Source organism: Scylla paramamosain, chromosome 27 (assembly GCF_035594125.1).
Source record: "Scylla paramamosain isolate STU-SP2022 chromosome 27, ASM3559412v1, whole genome shotgun sequence".
Taxonomy (NCBI): domain Eukaryota; kingdom Metazoa; phylum Arthropoda; class Malacostraca; order Decapoda; family Portunidae; genus Scylla; species Scylla paramamosain.
Genome location: NC_087177.1, coordinates 21374575 through 21400359, shown reverse-complemented (window position 1 = coordinate 21400359; position 25785 = coordinate 21374575). Strand labels below are relative to the sequence as shown.

General features: G+C 44.7%; 1 protein-coding gene and 1 non-coding gene across 2 annotated transcripts; one reads left to right on the top strand and one right to left on the bottom strand.

Moving 5' to 3' along the window:
• The first annotated feature begins 7254 nt into the window (after positions 1-7254).
• On the top strand, positions 7255-7698 carry LOC135114380 (histone H2B-like). Its single transcript, XM_064030284.1, has one exon. It carries the CDS (start codon positions 7261-7263, stop codon positions 7567-7569), a length of 309 nt encoding a protein of 102 aa, XP_063886354.1. The 5' UTR covers positions 7255-7260; the 3' UTR covers positions 7570-7698.
• Positions 7699-13536: 5838 nt separating this feature from the next.
• On the bottom strand, positions 13537-13655 carry LOC135114590 (5S ribosomal RNA). Its single transcript, XR_010275563.1, has one exon. It is a non-coding gene; the product is annotated as a 5S ribosomal RNA (ribosomal RNA).
• Positions 13656-25785: the final 12130 nt, after the last annotated feature.

Here is a 25785-nt window from a genome sequence, read left to right as displayed (position 1 = left end):
GGGGTCGTGTGCCAACACCTAGTGGTTTTTTCATATTTTTTGTCTTATGGCTTTGTATTCATATTTTTGTTTTTTATACATTATTTTCTTGCCTCGCAGCATAGGTTTCAAGAGGGCACCGGACCATTTCCAGAGAGACGGGGATAGCACGAACCGCACTCCTCCCACTGACGTCACGGCAATGGGGCCCCCGGCCGTCGGCATGACGTTCCGGTAGCGGTACCCCCCGAGGTAGTTAAGGAGCGGCCAGTACTGATGATGGGGACGGTAACCACACCATTCAGTGGAAGCCACTTCACCCCCCACACAGAGGTAGTTGGGTGCGGCAAGGGCTGGGCAGGAAGGTAGTCAAGAGATGGTGGGGCGGGGCCCTGGAAGCATCCATGCAGGAATCCCCATTCACCCCCCGCCACCAGCGACTTACCGCGTGCAAGCAGATGGTATTAGATTTGACCCCTCGTTGCGGTGAGGGAGCCTTTTCGAGCCTCTGTCATTGCACATCCTACCATCATGTCAATCATTATCACAAACCATCCTCACCCTCCCCATGCACATAACACCACAACATTTTTTATACTTCTCTTTTCTTTAGCAGGTTGGCCTTTTTGCAGGAAGAGTCACAGGACAAGAGCAGAAAGGACCGACACCGCTTTTTCACCCACCACATTACATCATACATTAAATATCCCGGCCATCACCAAATCACTCTACTACTATCCGTGGTTCGGAACCCACGTAAAACTGTAGGTCCCTCCGCTATACGGATGTAATTCTTCCTCTGTCCTTCTTTGAACCAATAAAAAGCAAAAAAAAAAAAACCCTTTCTACTCTGACTGTCCTTCACTCCTCTTTCACATCCTGATAATGCAGGCTCTGGATAGTCTGGCCCCTAACTTGTGCGTGGTTTGGCCCGGGGATTTGGGTGCGTGGGCGGCGTCCGTGGCTGTGGCTGTGTTGGGCTTGGCCTGCTTGGTTGGTGGCGGACTCTCCTGCTTTCCCCGATAAACCCTTGTCTTCCTGGCCATCTTAGAATGAAAATAACACTTTAAAAAAAAAAAAAAAAAAAAAAAAAAAAAAAAAAAAAAAAGATGTCTTTCCTCATTGAAATTGCGCCTGGGTCAAGCCCCAGTGACTATTTCTCCTACTACAATTCCCTTCTTATCATTCCCCTATTCTTCCCACTATCCCCACTTCTCCCTCCCCATCTTTTCTCTCTTTGTTATGTTATGTTATGTTATTTTGAGGCACATTCGTGAGCTTCCTGTTAGACCGTTCGGACGTCGTACTAGCAGCTCTCATCACCATGACTGGCCGCGGCAAGGGAGGCAAGGGTCTTGGAAAGGGAGGCGCCAAGCGTCACCGTAAGGTTCTGCGTGATAACATCCAGGGAATCACCAAGCCTGCTATCCGTCGTTTAGCTCGCCGAGGTGGCGTCAAGCGCATCTCTGGTCTCATCTACGAGGAGACTCGTGGGGTGCTCAAGGTGTTCCTTGAGAACGTTATCAGGGATGCTGTCACCTATACCGAGCACGCCAAGCGTAAGACCGTTACTGCCATGGACGTTGTCTACGCCCTCAAGCGTCAGGGCCGTACCCTGTACGGATTTGGTGGTTAAATCGCTCCATTATTGAGATGGTGCCAGCTATTCAGCTTGCATTATCATCATTGAATAACATCATCTCCCGGACCTTTTTAAGGTCCACAAACATGAAAAGAAAGAAGGACCATAGACTACTATTATTACTACTACTTTCTCATAACCATGTTCACTATCACTATCTGAGCTAAGAAAAGAAACCATTATTAATTATAACCATCTTTCTCACTTCATCAGGTCTTCTCCAAGTATCATTATTATTATTATTATTATCATTATTATTATTATTATTATTATTATTATTATTATTATTATTATTATTATTATTATCATTGACTTATTTCAATGATCACGCCCCTCATCGTTCTCAGTTTCTCATAAAACAAAATATACATTGAGATGAAAAAGACGCTCAACATATCACAATAGGCAACACATCTAATCAACTCTCCACTGTGACACACAGCAGGTACATTAGTAGAAATATAGTATACATATTTATTCTCGGTCACTTGCGTGCCTGACTAAATAATAATAATAATAATAACAAATAACTAACTCGAAAATAAATACACTACTTGCTTATTATTGATATACCAGTATAGTCTACACAACTCTCTAGATGTTTGAACGTGTGGCTCCGAAGAGGAGCCGGATTAATGGTGATATTGGCTGAAGGGGAGGGAGGCCCTTTATTTACTTCTTCTCAGTCTTCTTGGGAAGGAGCACGGCCTGAATGTTGGGCAGCACGCCACCCTGTGCAATGGTGACTCCGGAGAGGAGCTTGTTAAGTTCCTCGTCGTTGCGGATGGCCAGCTGCAGGTGACGTGGGATGATGCGAGTCTTCTTGTTGTCACGGGCGGCATTGCCGGCAAGCTCAAGGACTTCAGCAGCCAGGTACTCCATAACTGTCGCAAGGTACACGGGGGCACCAGCACCCACGCGCTCGGCGTAGATGCCTTTCCTTAGAAGGCGGTGAATCCTGCCGACCGGGAACTGGAGTCCAGCACGACTGGAACGGGACTTTGACTTTCCCTTCACCTTTCCTCCCTTGCCGCGTCCAGACATGATAATGGATGTTGTGGTAGTAGTAGTAGTAGTTGTTGTTGTTGGTGATAAATGAGGAGCGCGAGTACTCTAACCTCGTCGGTAGCTCTGCGAGCAAGTAGTGAATTTTGGGAAAAACGGCTATATATACGCGAGATCAGATCGGCCCAGAGCGCTCAATCAGGACGCTCGCTGAGGTGGCGACTCCTGATCCTGAGTAGGCACGCTTTTATATATACCACTTTTCAACTGAGAAAACTCCTGTGGTTGTCCTAACGGCCACAGACAAGGACACCGACGCTATCTTTCAAGAGGATGTACTGCAGAAACTCTCTTCTGAAAACTTCACGGCCCTTCTTCCCCCGGACCTAAAAGCTCAGAGGACTGTCCTATGCTTCCGACTGGACGACCTTGTCTACCAACATGAGGCATGTGAGATGAAAAAAGAAGTGGAACGTGTGCAGACCTGGGCGAAATTAGAGGAGATCTACAAATTCCCCAGGTCCAACACTGTTAAGTTCACCTTCCGGTCAAGCGAAATGGCACGTAGGGCACGCTCAGAAGGCCTTCTCCTCTTCTCCATATCAGTTCCTCCTCATCAGATAAAGGAGGAGACGTACATCCCTCTCCTCACTTGTAACACCTGTTATGCCATAGAAGACCACTCAACAAAGCAATGCCCCTGCCCCCAAGGATACAAGGTGTGCTCTGAGTGCAGTAGTAATGACCACACCTTCAGAGAATGCTCATCTCCAATCAAACAGTGCCTTCACTGCGGCCAGGCTCACAGCTGCATGGCCATGCGCTGTCCAGCCAGGAAAAAGGCCTATAAAGAAAAGGAGGAGCGTCTGCGTACGGAATCAACAAGGAGCACCTCCATCTCATATGCCCAGGCAGCCTCTTCTCCAGCCTCCGAAGGTACACAGGGACTAAACCTTACAGGACTGGTGTGCGTCATGCACGCCCACATGGTGAACTGTGCCGAACCGGGTTCCTTCCAGACCACGCTCTCAGCTAGTCTGGCAATGAACGGTCTCCCGGACATCAGGCTGCCGCCCAACCCCCCTTCCCAGGCCATCATCAGGGCTATAACGGGGAAAATGAGCCCCGTCCAGGACCCCCAGGAAGGACCTGCTCCCTCCCAGCCTGGGCAGGACTCATCTTCCCTGGCCACCGATGGGGATGGGTACTCATCCTCATCGGAAGAAGAAGAGTCAGACCCAGAAGGAGAGGAAGTAGATGTGGAAGATGCTACCTCTGTCACTGCGCACACACAATTCAAAAGGACCTCCCCCTCCCCCCAATCTCCACGACGTCAGGACCCTCCAAGACCCTCAAAATCCGAGCCTCATTCCGAACGTTCCCAGCATGCAGGACCCCCACCTGAACAGCGGACCCGGACTTCTCGCCAGAGGAAGCAGGTTCGCCCCAAGACAGGACGATGACTCGACTTAAGGTAATCCAGCACAACGTACTAGCCTGGGACGGACGTAAGTACGACCTAAACAATACTTACAGACAATTTGACCCGGACATAATTTTAGTAAACAGCCACGGACTAACTCATGACAAGAGATTAAAAATTCCAGGATACAGGATTATCCAACGCAACTCCACCAACGAACCAAATGATGGCGTAGCTATTGCCTTCAGAAATAGCCTGATGTATACTAGACTAGAGGACGACTTCATATCAGAGACACTAGCCATTGACATTGAAACAGAAGACGGCCCCTTGACCATTGCCACTTCCTACCTTCCCCCTAGACGCCCCTTTTTACCTCATCCTGACTTTCTCCGCCTCTTCAGACGACATTCCCCCGTGTTCTTTGCGGGGGACCTAAACGCCAGACACCCAACACTAGGATACTCCACAACCAATTCTGTAGGACGTGACTTGGACAACCTTCTCCAACTACAGACAGTAAAGCACATCGGACCTTTCTTCCCCACCTTCTTTGGCCCAGTCTCTTCCTCCTCACCCGACATTGTGCTCATCAACCCCTTCAACCCTTTTGCTCATTCCATCCGCCCTGGACCCCTCACTTCCAGTGATCACCTCCCCATGATCATTGACATCTGTTCTTCACCCATTCTCGTCCCCATCTCCCCTACTTTCTCCTTTCACTCAGCTAACTGGGACCATTTCAAAGACGACAGACAGCTAGACATGACTTCACAGCACGACATCTCCCATGCCAGACTAGAAGAAATTGATAGCGCCCTTGATGACTGGATGCAGACCGTTAGGACAGTAGCTGACAAACACATACCCAAGACCTCATATAGAACCATCCCTTGCCCCAGACCCTCCAGGAGGACACAATTGACTCGCATTCAGCTCCAGGCATTACGTGACAACGCTAGAACTACAGGGTGGACATATGACAATTACAGACGATACAGACAGTTAAGACAGTCACTAACGGACTCAAGAAGGGAAGAGGCTACAACCTGTTGGGCTCAGTCCCTTGCAAGGCTGGCCTCTTCTCACAAACACCCAAAAAAATTTTGGAAGGAAGTAAAAAGACTCTCAGGACGATCTACCGGACCAAACTCTACGTTCCTAACAGACAGCAACGGACAAAGACACTACTCTGCTGAAGAAAAGGTAAGACTATTAACTGACAGATGGGAGCCTGTCTTCCAGAATGATGACGAGGACTATGAAGACAACGACAACGTGTTGGATTACCTCCGACAGAACATTGACAGAACAACTCCACACGACAGGGCTGACCCGGCGAGGTTGTCGGGTGCCACGGCACTCGACTGCCTCATATCCTCTGAGGAGCTCCGGTCTGCCATCAAATCCAGCAAAGCCACCTGCCCAGGAAGAAGCTCAATAAATAAACTAATTTTGTCCCATCTTCCAGTCCCGGCGTTGGGGAGGCTTCGGGACATTTTCAATGCTGCTCTCTCTGCAGGTTACTTCCCGGACGGTTTCAAGGGGGCAGAAATGAGGATGATAGTAAAGCCTGGAAAGGATCCATCCCTCCCAGACAGCTATCGTCCCATATCTCTCCTGGAAACCCCGGGAAAAATGCTGGAGAGGGTAGTTACGAAGCGCCTGCGTGACCACCTGGAGGGAGCTGGCGTGTACAGTCCCGGGCAGTATGGATTCCGAAGAGGAGTGGGAACGGCGCATGCCATCGCAGTCGTCACGGAGACCTTGGCGATCCAGAAAGCGTCTGGTAGTAGGTGCAACCTCGTCCTACGGGATGTCAGCAAGGCATTTGACAAGGTGTGGCATCTTGGACTCAAGTTCAAGATCTTACACCTGGGGCTCCCCGGTCCCATAGAACGATTGCTTTGCGACTTCCTGGAGGACAGAACCGCCAGGGTTAAGATAGGCTCCTGCGCTGGACCGCCTTTCCCTCTCTCCACCGGGGTCCCCCAGGGGAGTGTCCTCTCCCCAACACTGTACACCATTTACACTTGTGACTGCCCAAGCTCTCTGGCAGGGATCAACGTCCAGTATGCGGACGACGTCACGCAGCTCGTCTTCCATCCAGGTCGGTCATCCAGGATGCTTAATTCCAGGACTGGGAGGGAAATCGCCAGAGTCAACGCATTCGAGGAGGAATGGAGGATCAGGACGAACCTCAACAAGTTCGCGGTCGTCCCCCTGGCCACCCAAAATCCAGCACCCCTGCTGGTCAACGAGGACCCGGTCGACTTCAGCCCACGAGGGAGGCTCCTGGGACTACAAATCTCAGGTCGTGGATATACCTCCCACGTGACGAACCGTGTCAAGCAAGCCAGGAGGACCTTGGGAGCCCTGTACCGCTTCCGAGACTTGGACCGCGGGCTCAAACTCCACCTCATCAAGACTCTGGTGATCCCAGTCCTGACGTACCCCCCTGTTCCCATACACGCCCTCAGCAGGTCAGTCATCAGCAGGCTCCAACGGGTGCAAAATGCTGCACTGAAGTTTGCCCTCAACCTCAGATGGGACGACTTCACAACAGCGGAAGCCATGCATGAAGAGGCTTCAATCCCAGCCCTCAAAGTCAGGCTCCACAACCTGGCGTCCGGAGTCTGGAAGCGACTCAAGGATATGGGCTGGGAACAGTTCAATGCTCTCCTGGAGCTACACCAAGAGGCACCAAACCACCAACATGCATGGTTCCCACGGAGCCTGTTGATCATCGAGCATGACCCAGCACCCCCACCCTGCTACCGGTAGATGGGACCCTTCCAAATTATATAATCTTTATGAAAGTTTTTTATATAATTTAAATGTCATGTATGTGTTTATATAAATACGAATATGTTTGTGTGTATATGAGTTTGTATATATTTCTATATATGAATATACAAGTGTTTGTGTATATATGGTAGGTAAATATGTGTTACATGTACCTTATACCCCATTTCCTCTGTTAGAAATTAAGGAGAGAGCCAATTGTTACACCTCATCACTTATCAAAAAACAGCTTCCCGGACTGCCCGGACACTATCCACCTCATACTATTTTTCCGTTTTTTCACCATCTTTTTTTTCCCCCCTACAAGCCTTCCCCCCCCATATCCTTTGTAACCCCACCTTTTCTTAATAAAAATTTGAATTTGAATGAAAACGCACACTCGTTCTCACAGCAGTACGGCGACACTATGCCTCCCAAAGCATCAGGAAAGGCTGCCAAGAAAGCTGGCAAGGCACAGAAGGCCATTGCCAAGGGCGACAAGAAGAAGAAGCGCAGGAGGAAGGAGAGCTACTCCATCTACATCTACAAGGTGCTCAAGCAAGTCCACCCAGACACTGGCGTGTCCTCCAAGGCCATGTCAATCATGAACTCGTTCGTGAATGACATTTTCGAGCGCATCGCTGCCGAGGCATCCCGCCTGGCACACTATAACAAGCGCTCCACCATCACCAGCCGGGAAATCCAGACCGCTGTCCGTCTTCTTCTGCCTGGTTAACTGGCAAAACACGCTGTTTCTGAAGGCACCAAGGCTATTAACCGCAGTCACCGCATGAAAGATGTGATCATTATTGTTAGTCTAATTCATTTTGTTCTTATTCTTATTCTTATTCTTATTCTTTCTTCCCTCATTCATAACAAATCTTGGAAAATATACAGCAGAACTGACATGTCATTTAAAATTCTAAGACAATTAGCAAGAAAGTTGTGATATTCTTATTTTTTTCATTCTTTTTATTCTATTTTTTTCTTATTCTTGTCATAATTAATATTGTTATCTTTATTATTTTCATTTTTTTTATTATTCTTCCTATTCTTATTCTTATTTATCCTACTTTTAGAGAGATGAGGCTTGTGCGGTCACCCATCCAAGTTCTGTCCGGACCCCCTGCTTAACCTTGCTGATCCCGCCGTCAGCTGATTGGTCAAGAGCGGAGAACAAGGTGTTGGGAGGGCTTATTTCTCTTATTCTTATTCTTTCCTGTATTGTTGTTGCATTGTTGTGCTGAAAATGTTGGAAAATATGCACTAAAATTAACCCTTCATTCATAATTCTACGACAATTAGCAAGAGAGATATATTATTACTTTTTTCCCGTATTTTTGTTCTTTTTATTTTTAATCTTCTTATTTTTATCATAGTTGTTATTGTTATTTTATTATTTTCGTTTTTCGTTCATTCTCCTCATTCTTATTGCTATTTTTTTCTATTCTCAGAGAGATGAGGCTTTTGTGGTCACCCATCCAAGTTCTGCCCGGACCCCCTGCTTAACTGCGCTGATCCCGCCGTTAGCTAATTGGCCAAGACCGAAGAACTAGGTGTTGGGAGGCCTTCTTTCTATTATTCTTATTCTTTCTTCCCCCATTCATATCGTTGTATTGGAAATGTTGGAAAATATACAAAAGAATTCACCCTTCTATGACAATTAGGAAGAAAGACATGGGATGCTTTCTTTCTTTTTTTTTATATTCCTTTATTGTAATTTTTCTTATTCTTGTTATAATAATTCTTACTGTTATCTTTATTACTGAAAATTTTCGTTCATTCTCCCTATTCTTATTCTTATTTTTCATTTTTTTTTTTTTTTTCAGACAGATGAGGCTTGTGTAGTCAGTCACCCATCCAAGTATTGCCCGAAACCCCTGTGTAATCTCGACGATTTCATTTGACAATACCTATTTACTTATTTATTTATTATTATATTTATTAAAAAAAAACAAAAGAAGAAGAAAAGAAGATGAAGAATAAGGTATGCAATCGAAATACTCTCTCTATACTGTATCAATAGTTTAGCTGGATGTGCTTGTATTGTGTCAAAAATACTTGCAATATCTGCAATTGTAACCTGCAGTGTCGGCATAATGCATAATTAAGCAATGAAAAGAAAAATTAATAAAAGAATAAATGAAAAAAAGAAAGAAAAAAGATACAATTAACAACTAAATATATTAGCTACCCCTCTACGTTTCTTTATCACTGCAGAAAAATGGAAACATTTTAACGTAGACTTGTCAAAATTCAACTGAAATTAAGGGTTAAATAAGGATTGTCACCCCTTCCCCAGAGGATATTCATTGTCTTTGAATATATATATATATATATATATATATATATATATATATATATATATATATATATATATATATATATATATATATATATATATATATATATATATATATATATATATATTCTTTTTATTTAAAGTCTTATTTACTTATGTTAATTCTTCTTCACTAAGAGACAGAAAGAGAGAGAGAGAGAGAGAGAGAGGTAACGTCCTTGAGGATAACAGCTCGTCTACGCTCAGTGATCAGCGTTAGAATGTAATTCCTCATTTCTTTAAAAAAAAAAAAAAAAAAAAAAAAACTTTTTATTTAGGGGGCTTGCTGGAAACAAACTACAATGGAGGAAAGAACAATATGTCTGCTACATGACCCACCCAGTTAAATTTTCAAGAAGCAAACGCAAGTGGGAAAATACGAGACAGATAAATTTTCATTTATATACGTTTTATGGTAATTTCTGCCATGCCTTCCTCTATTCATCAAACGTCACTGACACTTATTCCCTTTATTTTTTACTTTACAGAATCTTTTGTAGGGCAAGACTCTAAAGGATATGTGCTTTCATAAGGTCTATAATGCTTTGGTTATCATAGAGACATAAAAAAAAAAATAATAATAATAAAAATAAATTAATTAATTAATTTAAAAAATCAAAATAAATAGATATATAAATTAATTAATTAATCAAATAAATTTCTATGCTTCACCTTTATAGCATTCGTATGAATGTCAAAACAAAACAAAAAAAATATAAATATAAATATTAATATGAAAAAAAAAATTACTAAATATATGAAAAATAGCATTACTACTACTACTACTACTACTACTACTGCTACTACTACTACTATTTTTCTTTTTTTTATGTAGGAAGGACACTGGCCAAGGGCAACAAAAATGTAATAAAAAAAAATGCCCACTGAAATGCAAAAAAAAATAAAAAAAATGATGAATAAGTGTCTTGAAACCTCCCTCTTGAAGGAATTCAATTCATAGGAAGGTGGAAATACGGAAGCAGGCAGGGAGTTCCAGAGTTTACCAGAGAAAGGGATGAATTATTGAGAATACTAGTTAACTCTTGCGTTAGAGAAGTGGACAGAATAGGGGTGAGAGAACGAAGAAAGTCATGTGCAGCGAGGCCGCGGAAGGAGGGGAGGCATGCAGTTAGCAAGATCAGAAGAGCAGTTAGCATGAAAATAGCGGTAGAAGACAGCTAGATATGCAACATTGCGGCGGTGAGAGAGAAGCTAAAGACAGTCAGTTAGAGGAGAGGAGTTGATGAGACGAAAAGCTTTTGATTCCACCCTGTCTAGAAAAGCAGTATGAGTGGAACCCCCCTCAGACATGTGAAGCATACTCCATACATGGACGGATAAGGCCCTTGTACAGAGTTAGCAGCTGGGTGGGTGAGAAAAACTGGCGGAGACGTCTCAGAACACCTAACTTCATAAAAGCTGTTTTAGCTAGAGATGAGATGTGAAGTTTCCAGTTCAGATTATAAGTAAAGGACAGACCGAGGATGTTCAATGTAGAAGAGGGGGACAGTTGAGTGTCATTGAAGAAGAGGGGATAGTTGTCTGGAAGGTTGTGTCGAGTTGATAGATGGAGGAATTGATTTTTTGAGGCATTGAACAATATCAAGTTTGTTCTGCCCCAATGAGAAATTTTAGAAAGATCAGAAGTCAGGCGTTCTGTGGCTTCCCTGCGTGATATGTTTACCTCCTGAAGGGTTGGACGTCTATGAAAAGACGTGGAAAAGTGCAGGGTGGTATCTTCAGCGTAGGAATGGATAGGACAAGAAGTTTGGTTTAGAAGATCATTAATGAATAATAAGAAGAGAGTGGGTGACAGGACAGAACCCTGAGGAACACCACTGTTAATTGATTTAGGAGAAGAACAGTGACCGTCTACCACAGCAGCAATAGAACGGTCAAAAAGGAAACTTGAGATGAAGTAAACAGAGAGAAGGATAGAAACCGTAGGAGGGTAGTTTGGAAATCAAAGCTTTGTGCCAGACTCTATCAAAAGCTTTTGATAATTATGTCCAAGGCAACAGCAAAAGTTTCACCAAAATCTCTAAAAGAGGATGACCAAGACTCAGTAAGGAAAGCCAGAAGATCACCAGTAGAGCGGCCTTGACGGAACCCATACTGGCGATCAGATAGAAGGTTGTGGAGTGATAGATGTTTAAGAATCTTCCTGTTGAAGATAGATTCAAAAACTTTAGATAGGCAGGAAATTAAAGCAATAGGATGGTAGTTTGAGGGATTAGAACGGTCACCCTTTTTAGGAACAGGTTGAATGTAGGTAAACTTCCAGCAAGAAGGAAAGGTAGTGTTGACAGACAGAGCTGAAAGAATTTGAATAGGCAAGGTGCAAGCATGGAGGCATTGTTTCGGAGAACAATAGGAGGGACCCCATCCGGTCCATAAGCCTTCTGAGGGTTTAGGCCAGCGAGGGCATGGAAAACATCATTGCGAAGAATTTTAATAGGTGGCATGAAGTAGTCAGAGGGTGGAGGAGAGGGAGGAACAAGCCCAGAATCGTCCAATGTAGAATTTTTAGCAAAGTTTTGAGCAAAGATTTCAGCTTTAGAAATAGATGCGATAGCAGTGGTGCCATCTGGTTGAAATAGAGTAGGGAAAGAAGAAGCAGCAAAGTTATTGGAGATACTTTTTGGCTAGATGCCAGAAATCACGAAGGGAGTTAGAGAGAGAGAGAGAGAGAGAGAGAGAGAGAGAGAGAGAGAGAGAGAGAGAGAGAGAGAGAGAGAGAGAGAGAATGTGTGTGTGTGTATATGTGTCGGTTGGGTTGTGAAGGATGGGAAAAACCAGCAAGCCTCGGCTCCACTGACTGATCGATACTTGAATGTAATTCAAGTAAGGCGAAGTTAGGTTAGATTAGGTCAGGTCAGGTTAAGTTAGGTTAGGTTAGGTTAATTTAGGTTAGGTTGTTAGTGTTAGTTTAGGGTAGTTTAGGTGATGTTACGTTATGTTAGGTTAGGTTAGGTTAAGTTAGGTTATGTTAGGTTAGGTTAGGCCAGCTTTGCTTAATTTAGGTTAGGTTAATTTAGGATATTATAGGTTAGGTTCATTTAGGTGAAGTTTGGTTACATTAGGTTAGGTAATGTTAATTTAAGTTAGGTTAGGTTAGTCAAGTTAGTTGAAGTTAAGTTAGGTTAGGTTAGGAACAATAATAAAAAGAAAGGAGGAAGAAAAACAACAACAGCAACAACAACAACAACAACAACAACAGCAACAACAAAGTTAGGTTAAGCTAATTTAGGTTATGTTAAGTTTGGGTTAGTTTAGGGTAGTTTAGGTAATGTTACATTATGTTAGGTTAGGTTAGGTTAAATTTAATAAATAAATAAATAATAATAGTAATAATAAAAATAAGTAGATAAATAAATAAAATTATACTTCTTCTTCTTGTTCTTCTTCTGTTTCTCTTTTTTCTTCTTCATCTTCTTCTTCTTCTTCTTCTTCTTCTTCTTCTTCTTCTTCTTCTTCTTCTTCTTATTATTATTATTATTATTATTATTTATTTTTTTCTTCTGCTTCTTCTTCTTCTTCTTCTTTTCTTCTTCTTCTTCTTCTTCTTCTTCTTCTTCTTCTTCTTCTCCTTCTTCTTGTTTTTCTTGTTTTAATATTATATTTTCATTTATTTATTTATTTTTTATTATAATTATTTATTTTTTTTTATTGTTATTATTATTTTCTTCCTCTTTTTCTTCTTCTTCTTCTTCTTCTTCTTCTTCTTCTTCTTCTTTTTCTTCTTCTTCTTCTTCTTCTTATTATTATTATTATTAATTTATTATCATTATCATTATTATTTGTATAGTAATAATGATAAGGAGAAGAAGAAGAAAAAGAATTTATTATTAAGAACAATGATGATGTGAGTTGGTAGCAGTAGTTGGGTGTGCTCTCGGCCCAGGAATGTCTAGGCCAATCACAGAACTGGCTTGACAGGGACCCGTGATCCTGATCCAGTTGCGGGATGGAGCTTGTGTAGTCACCCATCCACGTTTTGCCCAGAGCCGTTGCTTAACCTCGTTGATCTTGAAAAGAATCTATGAAAAGAATAATAAGGATATATATATATATATATATATATATATATATATATATATATATATATATATATATATATATATATATATATATATATATATATATATATATATATATATATATATATATATATATATATATATATATATACACACACAGAGAAAGAGAGAGAGAGAGAGAGAGAGAGAGATGCTTTATTTGTCAATGGAAGCATTTTATTATTTGTTTTTCTTTTCTGCTTGCCTTATTGCATTGTTTTATCATCAAGGGAGGGAAGAAAATGCAAAATGATGAATAAATAAGGAAATAAAAATGTTGGAATGCCAACAACATCTGGTGTTCCCAGGCGGTCACCCATCCAAGTACTAACCGGACCCAACGTTGCTTAACTTCGCTGATCAGACGAGAAGCGGTGTATTCAACGTGGTGTGGTCGTTGGCTCTGATGAGCTTGACTTATCGACTATTTGAAGATGATGTTCTCCTGCTTAGTTATGAAAGCAACGCTTTTCATAGTATAGTTATAATTATATATATATATATATATATATATATATATATATATATATATATATATATATATATATATATATATATATATATATATATATATATATATATATATACATAAACCATACTGGAAGAGCAAGGAGTTAGTGTTAATAAATATATTTGTTTTTTCTTCCAACTAGAAGAGGGGAAACTGGTTATGCTACCAAATGGAAGATAGTTTCTGAAAATTAGAATATGAATTCAGTTGAAACATTACTTGATACTGAATGAATCTTGCGCGACAGCAGCACAAAAACAAAACTTCACCTCTACAAAGCTTTCATTCTCCCTCTCTTAACCTACTGCCCTCTTGCCCTCTCTCTCTCTGCTCCCTCCAACCTCTCTAAACTTCAAAAAGTTCAAAACCGAGCAATTCGTTTCGCTCTTGGTTCGACTTCCAAACCTCTCTCTCCATTCACCAGGAGTCTAACATCCCACCCCTTAACATAACACTCCACAATAGAATCGAAAAACAACTAAGCTCCTTCTCCGACAGACACACAATCACATACAATTTCATTACCAACCTCCCCCCAGCTTTCCGTCACCTGCCGCACTGCAATCTCCTTGATCCTCCCACTGTGCCTCCTGAACCTGTTTTCTAATAATGGACTCCTCCTTTCTTCCCTTCACTATCTCCTTTCTCTGTACCACTCATGGTGTCTGAGTGGCATCATCGTCGTTCTCTCGTTCACGTGGGCGGGCCCGCGTGCCAACACCTAGTGGTTTTTTCATATTTTTTGTCTTATGGTTTTGTATTCATATTTTTGTTTTTGTGCATTATTTTTCTGTCTCGCAGCCTAGGTTTTAAGGTGGCACCGGACCGCTCCTGGGAAAGGGACGCGACAAAAAATCACCGCCATTAACATACCATGCCTCTGACCGAGGGAGTGGGGTCGTGTGCCAACACCTAGTGGTTTTTTCATATTTTTTGTCTTATGGCTTTGTATTCATATTTTTGTTTTTTATACATTATTTTCTTGCCTCGCAGCCTAGGTTTCAAGGGGGCACCGGACCACTTCCAGAGAGACGTGGATAGCACGAACCGCACTCCTCCCACTGACGTCACGGCAATGGGGCCCCCGGACGTCGGCATGACGTTCCGGTAGCGGTACCCCCCGAGGTAGTTAAGGAGCGGCCAGTACTGATGATGGGGACGGTAACCACACCATTCAGTGGAAGCCACTTCACCCCCCACACAGAGGTAGTTGGGTGCGGCAAGGGCTGGGCAGGAAGGTAGTCAAGAGATGGTGGGGCGGGGCCCTGGAAGCATCCATGCAGGAATCCCCATTCACCCCCCGCCACCAGCGACTTACCGCGTGCAAGCAGATGGTATTAGATTTGACCCCTCGTTGCGGTGAGAGAGCCTTTTCGAGCCTCTGTCATTGCACATCCTACCATCATGTCAATCATTATCACAAACCATCCTCACCCTCCCCATGCACATAACACCACAACATTTTTTATACTTCTCTTTTCTTTAGCAGGTTGGCCTTTTTGCAGGAAGAGTCACAGGACACGAGCAGAAAGGACCGACACCGCTTTTTCACCCACCACATTACATCATACATTAAATATCCCTGCCATCACCAAATCACTCTACTACTATCCGTGGTTCGGAACCCACGTAAAACTGTAGGTCCCTCCGCTATACGGATGTACTTCTTCCTCTGTCCTTCTTTGAACCAATAAAAAGCAAAAAAAAAAAAACCCTTTTTACTCTGACTGTCCTTCACTCCTCTTTCACATCCTGATGGTGCAGGCTCTGGATAGTCTGGCCCCTAACTTGTGCGTGGTTTAGCCCGGGGTTTTGGGTGCGTGGGCGGCGTCCGTGGCTGTGGCTGTGTTGGGCTTGGCTTGCTCGGTTGGTGGCGGACTCTCCTGCTTTCCCCGATAAGGACCTTGTCTCCCTTGCCATCTTAGCATGAATATAACACGTAAAAAAAAAAAAAAAAAAAAAAAAAAAAAAAAAAAAAAAAAAAAAAAAAAGATGTCCTTCCTCATTGAAATTGCGCCTGGGTTAAGCCCCAGTGACTATTTCTCCTACTACAATTCCCTTCTTATCACCCCCCTATTCTTCCCACTATCCCCACTTCCCCCTCCCCATCTTTTCTCTCTTTGTTATGTTATGTTATGTTATATTTTGAGGCGACACACTTCCTCCAACTCTGGTAGCAGAAGGTTCTCCCAGCTCCAGCTCCCAGCAGCAGCTAACCAACCAGCAGCCAACTTTGAAGGAAGAAGGTCCGCCTTACACTGAGCCGCCGAGTCACAAGCTCCGCCCCCCGGGTCCGGAAGGAACCAATAGGCGCCTAGCTCCGCTCCTGCTCTCACTCCTGCGTCCTTTAAAAGGCCGGCAGGAAGCAAGGCGCACACACTCGCCCACGAGCCGCCTAAAAAGGAGCATTTTCGCTTCCAACGACTCTACAAAAAAAAAAAAAAAAAAGGCTTTGGCCTGCTAGACAAAAAAGAATACCGATAGACAACCCGGCAGTCACTTCGAGGAGCCGCGGTCTTCCCTACGTTCCCTGTGGAGAGAGCCTCACCTAAGGGTATCGCTGGAAGATCGCAGTAACTCACTGGTATAAGTGACTTTTGCCAACTGTTCCTCCTACTCCACCTTTCTTTTCTTCGTACCGGCGACAGAGTCAGGATCGGGCCTTAGGCAAGCCCGCTCCGCGCTCTTTAGCCACCGGGGCCTCTAGTGTTGGCTAGAGCAGCCTAGAGACACCCCGGGAGCGTACAATCCCTACCTCAGGGCTAGATATTCAGGGTCTCCTCTCTCCATCTAGGATCCCCCTCGGGATATAGGTTCTAGGGCGACAGGATACAACAATAGGTTGTTTATAGGCCACTCGTGGTTGTAGCACCCTAAAGGCTGTAGCGCCAAAAGGCTGTAGCGCCACTCACGCCTAATAACACTTTTCCACCACAGATTCTCTCCTACAGGGCTGCAGCATCATAGGGCCCGGCCCTATGATAAGATGGCCGCCCCACGCCCCCCTGACCGGACAATAAGGTACCGGATTAAAACTGCCAACATCCCTGCCGACCTCAGCAATGCCTTTTTTACCAGGACCCAGGTTCCCCACACAAAATGCTTTAAATCTGGCCCTTACATTATCGTTGGTCTAGCCAGTGAGGCTGATCGCGAAAGACACACCACTCACCAGGCAAACGAAAACTTAAAACTCCTAGGTTTCGAGCTTGTTGAGTCTCCAGAGGAAATATCCGCCAGGACCATCCTTGCCCGCCGTGTGGACGACTATTTACTGAAAAAAACTAACGACGATCTCCGAATGGAGATTGAAGCTAGAAACGAAACCCAAATTGAAGAAATACACGCAATCCCAAAAGCTCACATGATTAAAATACGTCTCCGGTCGAAACAACAGGCCGACCTCATCAAAAATAAAGGCATCAAAATATTTTCGCAAATAGTACCTTCTTATAACATTAATATTGAAGAATACAGACCGGTTACACAGTGTTACAAATGCTATAAATTCAGCCACCGCACTAACCAGTGCAAAGACACTGAACAGATCTGCTCTAAGTGTGCAGCTAAGGGCCACGACTACAAGAACTGCCAATCATTCACCTTAAAATGCATAAACTGTGAAGGGGAACACACAGCGGTCTCCTTTAAATGTCCCATAAAACGTGAGAGTCAGCAACAACAAAACTCTCCAAAACCTACCCCAATTACAACTACCTATGCACAAGCCACCACACCCAATACTTCCACACAAACTACTTCTAACACAAACACAAACTCAGAGAAACTTCTGCTTGCAGAAATTATCATAAAATATTCAATTCAGACCTCTTTTGGCGACTTAAAAAAGCAAGCTGAAACCATGAATTCCCTGCTTGAATATAACGGTTGCCCCACAATAAAGCTTCCACCAAACTTCCAACAAACCAACCAACAACACTTTAAACAACATTTCCAACAAAACGAAGAGATACACACTCCAACACCCCCACTTCAGGAACCCGAACTTACCACACCCAACGACACCAGTTCCCTCTCACCTAGGGACATGGGCTCCGAAGAAGACCCAGCTTCTGGTGAATCGCAGCCCCAGAAGTCCCCTCCAACACAATCCACTCCTACCACTACCATTACCAGTGCCATTACTTCTACCAACACAACCAACAACACCACAAAAAAGACTGAAACAAAACGCCTGCTCACAAACCAACCCCAACCTTCACCCCCATCTACACGAACCGCATTAAGGGGTAGGAAAAACACCTAGCACACTCAACAATGATCACAGTAGTACAACTAAACTGTCGCGGTTTCTGGAATAACAGACACCTTATCTCAGAAGCAATTCGATCTATCGATCCAGACATCGTCCTTCTCAACCACACAGGCACACCTCTTAAACCCATCAAACTTTACGGATACAAAACACGCTACACAACAGGTACGCGCCATGATGGCGTAGCTATCATGGTAAAATGTACCATCAAACACATCCACATAACCGACTGGCCTTCAGCTCACTTCCTGGCCACCAAGATCGAAACACAACACGGGCAATTTCTAATCGCCACAACGTACAGCAGACCGGATACTGGGCTCCCTCTCACCAGCCTCACCAATCTCTTCAACCACACAAACCTACCAGTCTACATACTGGCAGACCTTAATGCCAGTCACACAGCATTTCGACATAACAAGAACAACCAACACGGACACGAACTTCTGCAACTCACACAACTAAAACGCCTCCGTTTCCTTGGCCCTGACTTTCCTATCTGCTATACCCACAATGGGAATGGCAGGCCGGATCTCATTCTCTCCAATCGGCAGTCCCTACCTTTCCACCACCACATCTCCCACGGACCCCTCTGTGGTTCAGACCACGTTCCCATAATCCTAAAAATATCCTCCAACCCCATATCTATCCCATCCCCACCTGTCCCCGACTACCGCTCCGCCGATTGGGAGGGATTCAGGGAAACACTTACAGATCTACACCGACCAACACAGCTCGAAGGCCAACCATATACAGAAATAGACAGCGCCCTAGCGAAACTACACAGTGACATCCTGACATCAGCCAACAGACACATCCCAAAGAAACAACACACAATTCACATAGACTTCAGACCCTCCATAAAAACACAAAAACTACTAGTGTGCTACAGAACACGCTTTTTAAAAAACATGAACAGCCTCATTCCCATCTACAGAGACCTATGCACCCTTCGCACACACATACTAAATAGCCTACAGGATGATCACAGCGCTCACTGGAGGACTCTAGTCTCCCGTATGGACGGAGCTCGCTGTAGAAACCCTACTCAGTTCTGGCACATGGTGCACAAGCTGAAGGGAAGCCAGCGGGAAAGATTCGAGTACCTCCTAGTGAACGGTGATCGAATTACCAACCCAGACCAGGTCACCAACACCTTCCAGACACACTGGCGTAACTCCTTCCAACCACACCCTCTCCCTCTTCATGAGCCCAGTATTGCCCACATACACCATATCACCGATATTGTGCGCCAAAACCTAGCAAACACACTACCACATAACATTATACACTTAACACGACTAGACCCACAACACCCTCTCACCACACCCATTGAGGAGGAAGATGTCGCCAGGTTGCTCAGGCACACTCCGCGGCGAGCCCCCGGCCCCTCAGGAGTCACCTGGCCAATGGTGCGGAGCCTTCCTCCAGAAATCATATCCAGCCTGACAAAAATATTCAATGCTTGCTTCGCCTCTGGATACTTCCCAAAGGCTTTCAAAATTTCAAACATCACCCTAATTGCCAAGCCCGGAAAAAACTCTCACTTACCAGAAAACTATCGCCCCATAAGCCTACTTGAAATTCTTGGAAAAACTTTTGAGCGTCTAATCAATTTAAGATTGAGAGCGTTCCTCGAAGATAACGGATTGCTGGCACCACAGCAGTTCGGTTTCCGGAGGAACGCCTCAACTGAGGACGCCCTTAACAGCATAGTAGCCTACCTAAATTTCAACAAGCCATATTACAAGACAGCACTCGTGACAAAAGATGTCAAAAAAGCTTTTGACACCGTTTGGCACACCGGTTTAAAATATAAAATTTGTAATAACTTCAATCTCCCTTATCTAACACAACGCATCTTGTGTAGTTTTCTGGATGAGAGACAGACAAGAATCCGCCACCAGGGCACCTTTTCGTCATTTTTTACCCCTCAGGCTGGAGTCCCACAAGGCTCCGTACTCTCCCCAACCCTTTTTAACATGTACACAGCTGACCTACCCCTCCCAGCCCACAATGACTCACTAACTATTCAATACGCGGACGATGTAACGCAATTGGCCCGTGCCAGGTCGTTAGATCTCCTAACCGACAAAATTCAATGGGAACTGATGGCGACTGGCCTGTGGGAGATGAAATGGCGAATTCTCTCCCATCCCGAAAAATCAAAAGTCACTTATTTCAACATTAAAAGAAGTCAGCCCCGCCAAATCTCACTAAACAGAATTGATCCAATCCCCACCCCAATCCCCATCAGTAACAACAACAAAGTGCTTGGCCTCACCATAGATAAGCACCTCAACTTCAATATACATATAAAACAAAAAGCAACTATAGCCGCCAAGGCCTTGAGCAACCTGGAAAGATTTCGCGACAGCAGCACAAAAACAAAACTTCACCTCTACAAAGCTTTCATTCTCCCTCTCTTAACCTACTGCCCTCTTGCCCTCTCTCTCTCTCTCTCTCTGCTCCCTCCAACCTCTCTAAACTTCAGAAGGTTGAAAACCGAGCAATTCGTTTCGCTCTTGGGACGAAATGGTTCGACTTCAGAACCTCTCTCTCCATTCACGAGGAGTCCAACATCCCCCCTCTTAACATAACACTCCACAATAGAATCGAAAAACAACTAAGCTCCTTCTCCGACAGACACACAATCACATACAATTTCATTACCAACCTCCCCCCAGCTTTCCGTCACTTGCCGCACTGCAATCTCCTTGATCCTCTCACTGTGCCTCCTGAACCTGTCTTCTAATAATGGACTCCTCCTTTCTTCCCTTCACTATCTCCTTTTTCTGTACCACTCATGGTGTCTGAGTGGCATCATCGTCGTTCTCTCGTTCACGTGGGCGGGCCCGCGTGCCAACACCTAGTGGTTTTTTCATATTTTTTGTCTTATGGTTTTGTATTCATATTTATGTTTTTATGCATTATTTTTCTGTCTCGCAGCCTAGGTTTTAAGGTGGCACCGGACCGCTCCTGGGAAAGGGACTAGACAAAAAAACACCGCCATTAACATACCATGCCTCTGACCGAGGGAGTGGGGTCGTGTGCCAACACCTAGTGGTTTTTTCATATTTTTTGTCTTATGGCTTTGTATTCATATTTTTGTTTTTTATACATTATTTTCTTGCCTCGCAGCCTAGGTTTCAAGAGGGCACCGGACCACTTCCAGAGAGACGGGGATAGCACGAACCGTACTCCTCCCACTGACGTCACGGCAATGGGGCCCCCGGACGTCGGCATGACGTTCCGGTAGCGGTACCCCCCGAGGTAGTTAAGGAGCGGCCAGTACTGATGATGGGGACGGTAACCACACCATTCAGTGGAAGCCACTTCACCCCCCACACAGAGGTAGTTGGGTGCGGCAAGGGCTGGGCAGGAAGGTAGTCAAGAGATGGTGGGGCGGGGCCCTGGAAGCATCCATGCAGGAATCCCCATTCACCCCCCGCCACCAGCGACTTACCGCGTGCAAGCAGATGGTATTAGATTTGACCCCTCGTTGCGGTGAGGGAGCCTTTTCGAGCCTCTGTCATTGCACATCCTACCATCACGTCAATCATTATCACAAACCATCCTCACCCTCCCCATGCACATAACACCACGACATTTTTTATATTCACTTTTTTTTAGCAGGGTGGCCTTTTTGCAGGACGAGTCACAGGACACGAGAAAAAAGGACCAACACCGCTTTTTTCACCCACCACATTACATCATACAATAAATATCCCGGCCATCACCAAATCACTCTACTACTATCCGTGGTTCGGAACCCACGTAAAACTGTAGGTCCCTCCGCTATACGGATGTAATTCTTCCTCTGTCCTTCTTTGAACCAATAAAAAGCACAAAAAAACCCTTTTTACTCTGACTGTCCTTCACTCCTCTTTCACATCCTGATAATGCAGGCTCTGGATAGTCTGGCCCCTAACTTGTGCGTGGTTTGGCATGGGGATTTGGGTGCGTGGGCGGCGTCCGTGGCTGTGGCTGTGTTGGGCTTGGCTTGCTTGGTTGGTGGCGGACTCTCCTGCTTTCCCCGATAAACCCTTGTCTTCCTGGCCATCTTAGAATGAAAATAACACGTAAAAAAAAAAAAAAAAAAAAAAGATGTCCCTCCTAATTCAAATTGCGCCTGGGTCAAGCCCCAGTGACTCTTTCTCCTACTACAATTCCCTTCTTATCACCCCCCTATTCTTCCCACTATCCCCACTTCTCCCTCCCCATCTTTTCTCTCTTTGTTATGTTATGTTATGTTATGTTTTGAGGCACATTCGTGAGCTTCCTGTTAGACCGTTCGGATGTCGTACTAGCAGCTCTGATCACCATGACTGGCCGCGGCAAGGGAGGCAAGGGTCTTGGAAAGGGAGGCGCCAAGCGTCACCGTAAGGTTCTGCGTGATAACATCCAGGGAATCACCAAGCCTGCTATCCGTCGTCTAGCTCGCCGAGGTGGCGTCAAGCGCATCTCTGGTCTCATCTACGAGGAGACTCGTGGGGTGCTCAAGGTGTTCCTTGAGAACGTTATCAGGGATGCTGTCACCTATACCGAGCACGCCAAGCGTAAGACCGTTACTGCCATGGACGTTGTCTACGCCCTCAAGCGTCAGGGCCGTACCCTGTACGGATTTGGTGGTTAAATCGCTCCATTATTGAGATGGTGCCAGCTATTCAGCTTGCATTATCATCATTGAATAACATCATCTCCCGGACCTTTTTAAGGTCCACAAACATGAAAAGAAAGAAGGACCATAGACTACTATTATTACTACTACTTTCTCATAACCATGTTCACTATCACTATCTGAGCTAAGAAAAGAAACCATTATTAATTATAACCATCTTTCTCACTTCATCAGGTCTTCTCCAAGTATCATTATTATTATTATTATTATCATTATTATTATTATTATTATTATTATTATTATTATTATTATTATTATTATTATTATCATTGACTCATTTCAATGATCACGCCCCTCATCGTTCTCAGTTTCTCATAAAACAAAATATACATTGAGATGAAAAAGACGCTCAACATATCACAATAGGCAACACATCTAATCAACTCTCCACTGTGACACACAGCAGGTACATTAGTAGAAATATAGTATACATATTTATTCTCGGTCACTTGCGTGCCTGACTAAATAATAATAATAATAATAACAAATAACTAACTCGAAAATAAATACACTACTTGCTTATTATTGATATACCAGTATAGTCTACACAACTCTCTAGATGTTTGAACGTGTGGCTCCGAAGAGGAGCCGGATTGATGGTGATATTGGCTGAAGGGGAGGGAGGCCCTTTATTTACTTCTTCTCAGTCTTCTTGGGAAGGAGCACGGCCTGAATGTTGGGCAGCACGCCACCCTGTGCAATGGTGACTCCGGAGAGGAGCTTGTTAAGTTCCTCGTCGTTGCGGATGGCCAGCTGCAGGTGACGTGGGATGATACGAGTCTTCTTGTTGTCACGGGTGGCATTGCCGGCAAGCTCAAGGACTTCAGCAGCCAGGTACTCCATAACTGCCGCAAGGTACACGGGGGCACCAGCACCCACGCGCTCGGCGTAGTTGCCTTTCCTTAGAAGGCGATGAATCCTGCCGACCGGGAACTGGAGTCCAGCACAACTGGAACGGGACTTTGACTTTCCCTTCACCTTTCCTCCCTTGCCGCGTCCAGACATGATAATGGATGTTGTGGTAGTAGTAGTAGTAGTAGTTGTTGTTGTTGGTGATAAATGAGGAGCGCGAGTACTCTAACCTCGTCGGTAGCTCTGCGAGCAAGTAGTGAATTTTGGGAAAAACGGCTATATATACGCGAGATCAGATCGGCCCAGAGCGCGTCTGGACCAATCAGGACGCTCGCTGAGGTGGCGACTCCTGATCCTGAGTAGGCACGCTAATATATATACCACTTTTCAACTGAGAAAACGCACACAGTTGAAAAGTGGTATATATATTAGCGTGCCTACTACTGAGAAAACGCACACACACACACAGAGGGCACAGAGGGCACGGCACACGCGCACAGGCGCACAGACAGACCGCACAGACACAGAGATTGGCAGGCGAAGTAGCAACACCTCTCCCTTCCAGCATACTGGCCTAGCACGTTTTGGACTCTGTTTCTGGCAGGGTGATATCGCTGCTGTGGACTTAGCCTCAGTTCCAATATCTGGACTCTTTCTCTGGAGCTTTATTTCGATATAGTTTCCATCACAGCGGCGGGACTCTGTTTCTGGCAGGGTCTCCAAGGAAGCGTCGCCGCTGTGGACTTAGTCTCCGCGCCACCCATTGGACTCTGCCTCTGGAGCTACTGATCGACTTGGTCATCAGCGCTGCGTTGGGACTCTGTCTTTGCTGCCACGTCCCCTCTGCATACTACATACTGGGACACCTGAATACTGGGCCCTTCGCCCACACTGGGATTGTTCTCTTATAGACACTCCTGCTGCTCAGGGCTGGGAGTTGTTACCTGGTGCCCCACGGCGTTCGCGGGAGCCGCCCTCCGAGCTGAGGCACCTCGGTAACACACTCCACTCACTGAGTATTTTTGCAGGGCTTTCTTAAACTATCCATTTCATTCTTTAAAGTCTCTGCCCACTAGCTGGACTGGTACGTGGTACGAAGGTGAACCCCCTCGGCCTGCTCTTGGGGGGCCCCACTAGTGGGGTGCTTATAGGAAGCGACCAGTCTGGGGCAATAGGGCATCAGGAAGTCCCTTTTGGGGCAGCTGCACTGTGCTTCTCGACGCCTGTTAGTGGGCGGGAGCCTTAGGTATTGCAGCTGTATGTAGTCTTCCCTAGGTGTTAGGAACTTAGCTGTGGCCCTGCTCCCCGAAGCAGTCTCGTTGATAGGCACAAGGGCTCCGGGTGACCGTAGAGGCAGGCTCTCTTGGGTGCAGGAGGTCGTTTAGTGACCATCCTGTTCTCCGGCGGGCAGTGTCCGCGGCTGCACGGGACCAAACACCTAACACTGACATTCTACACATTTATACACGATATGTAAAGTACTTAAACAACTCCACCTACGAAACCAGCAAAATGCCAAGGGTAAAAATAAAAGTAAATAACCCCAAAGACCCTAACAAAAAAGACTCACTGCTGAACATCCTCTCGAGGTATGATATCTACCCTACCGACCTTATACAGATACAGGACGGCTACGTCATCATCACCACTGATGACGACCAAGACAAACTGTTCCAAGAAAAAATCAGAGAAGAATTTAACCAGCAACCAGCCAAAAGGTCAGTAATAGCGTTCAACCTGAATTCCCACATATATAACAACAATGAGGATGAGATGAAAGAGGAAAAAATAGCTCACAACCAATGGATAGGAGAGAACATAGATACTGTGCTTAAATTTCCAAATTCAAAGAACATAAAGATCACCTTCACTCAAGCTATATATGCCACCAAAGCTCAAGAGAAGGGTCTTAAACTCTTTTCTATGAAAATACCTTACCACCAAATAAAACAAGAAAAATTTTACAACATCATGACCTGCTTCAAATGCTATAAAATAGAAGATCATCTAACAAAAAAATGCCCCCAGAATCAAGATTACAAAATTTGTTCAGAGTGTAATGAAACAGGCCACACATGGAGACAATGTAACAATGACCGAAAAATGTGCATTAACTGTGGAGACAACCATCGAACCCTATCCATGAAGTGTCCGGCAAGAAAGGAAGCTATTAAAAAGAAAAGACTAGAAGAAAGAGAAAAAACAACATACT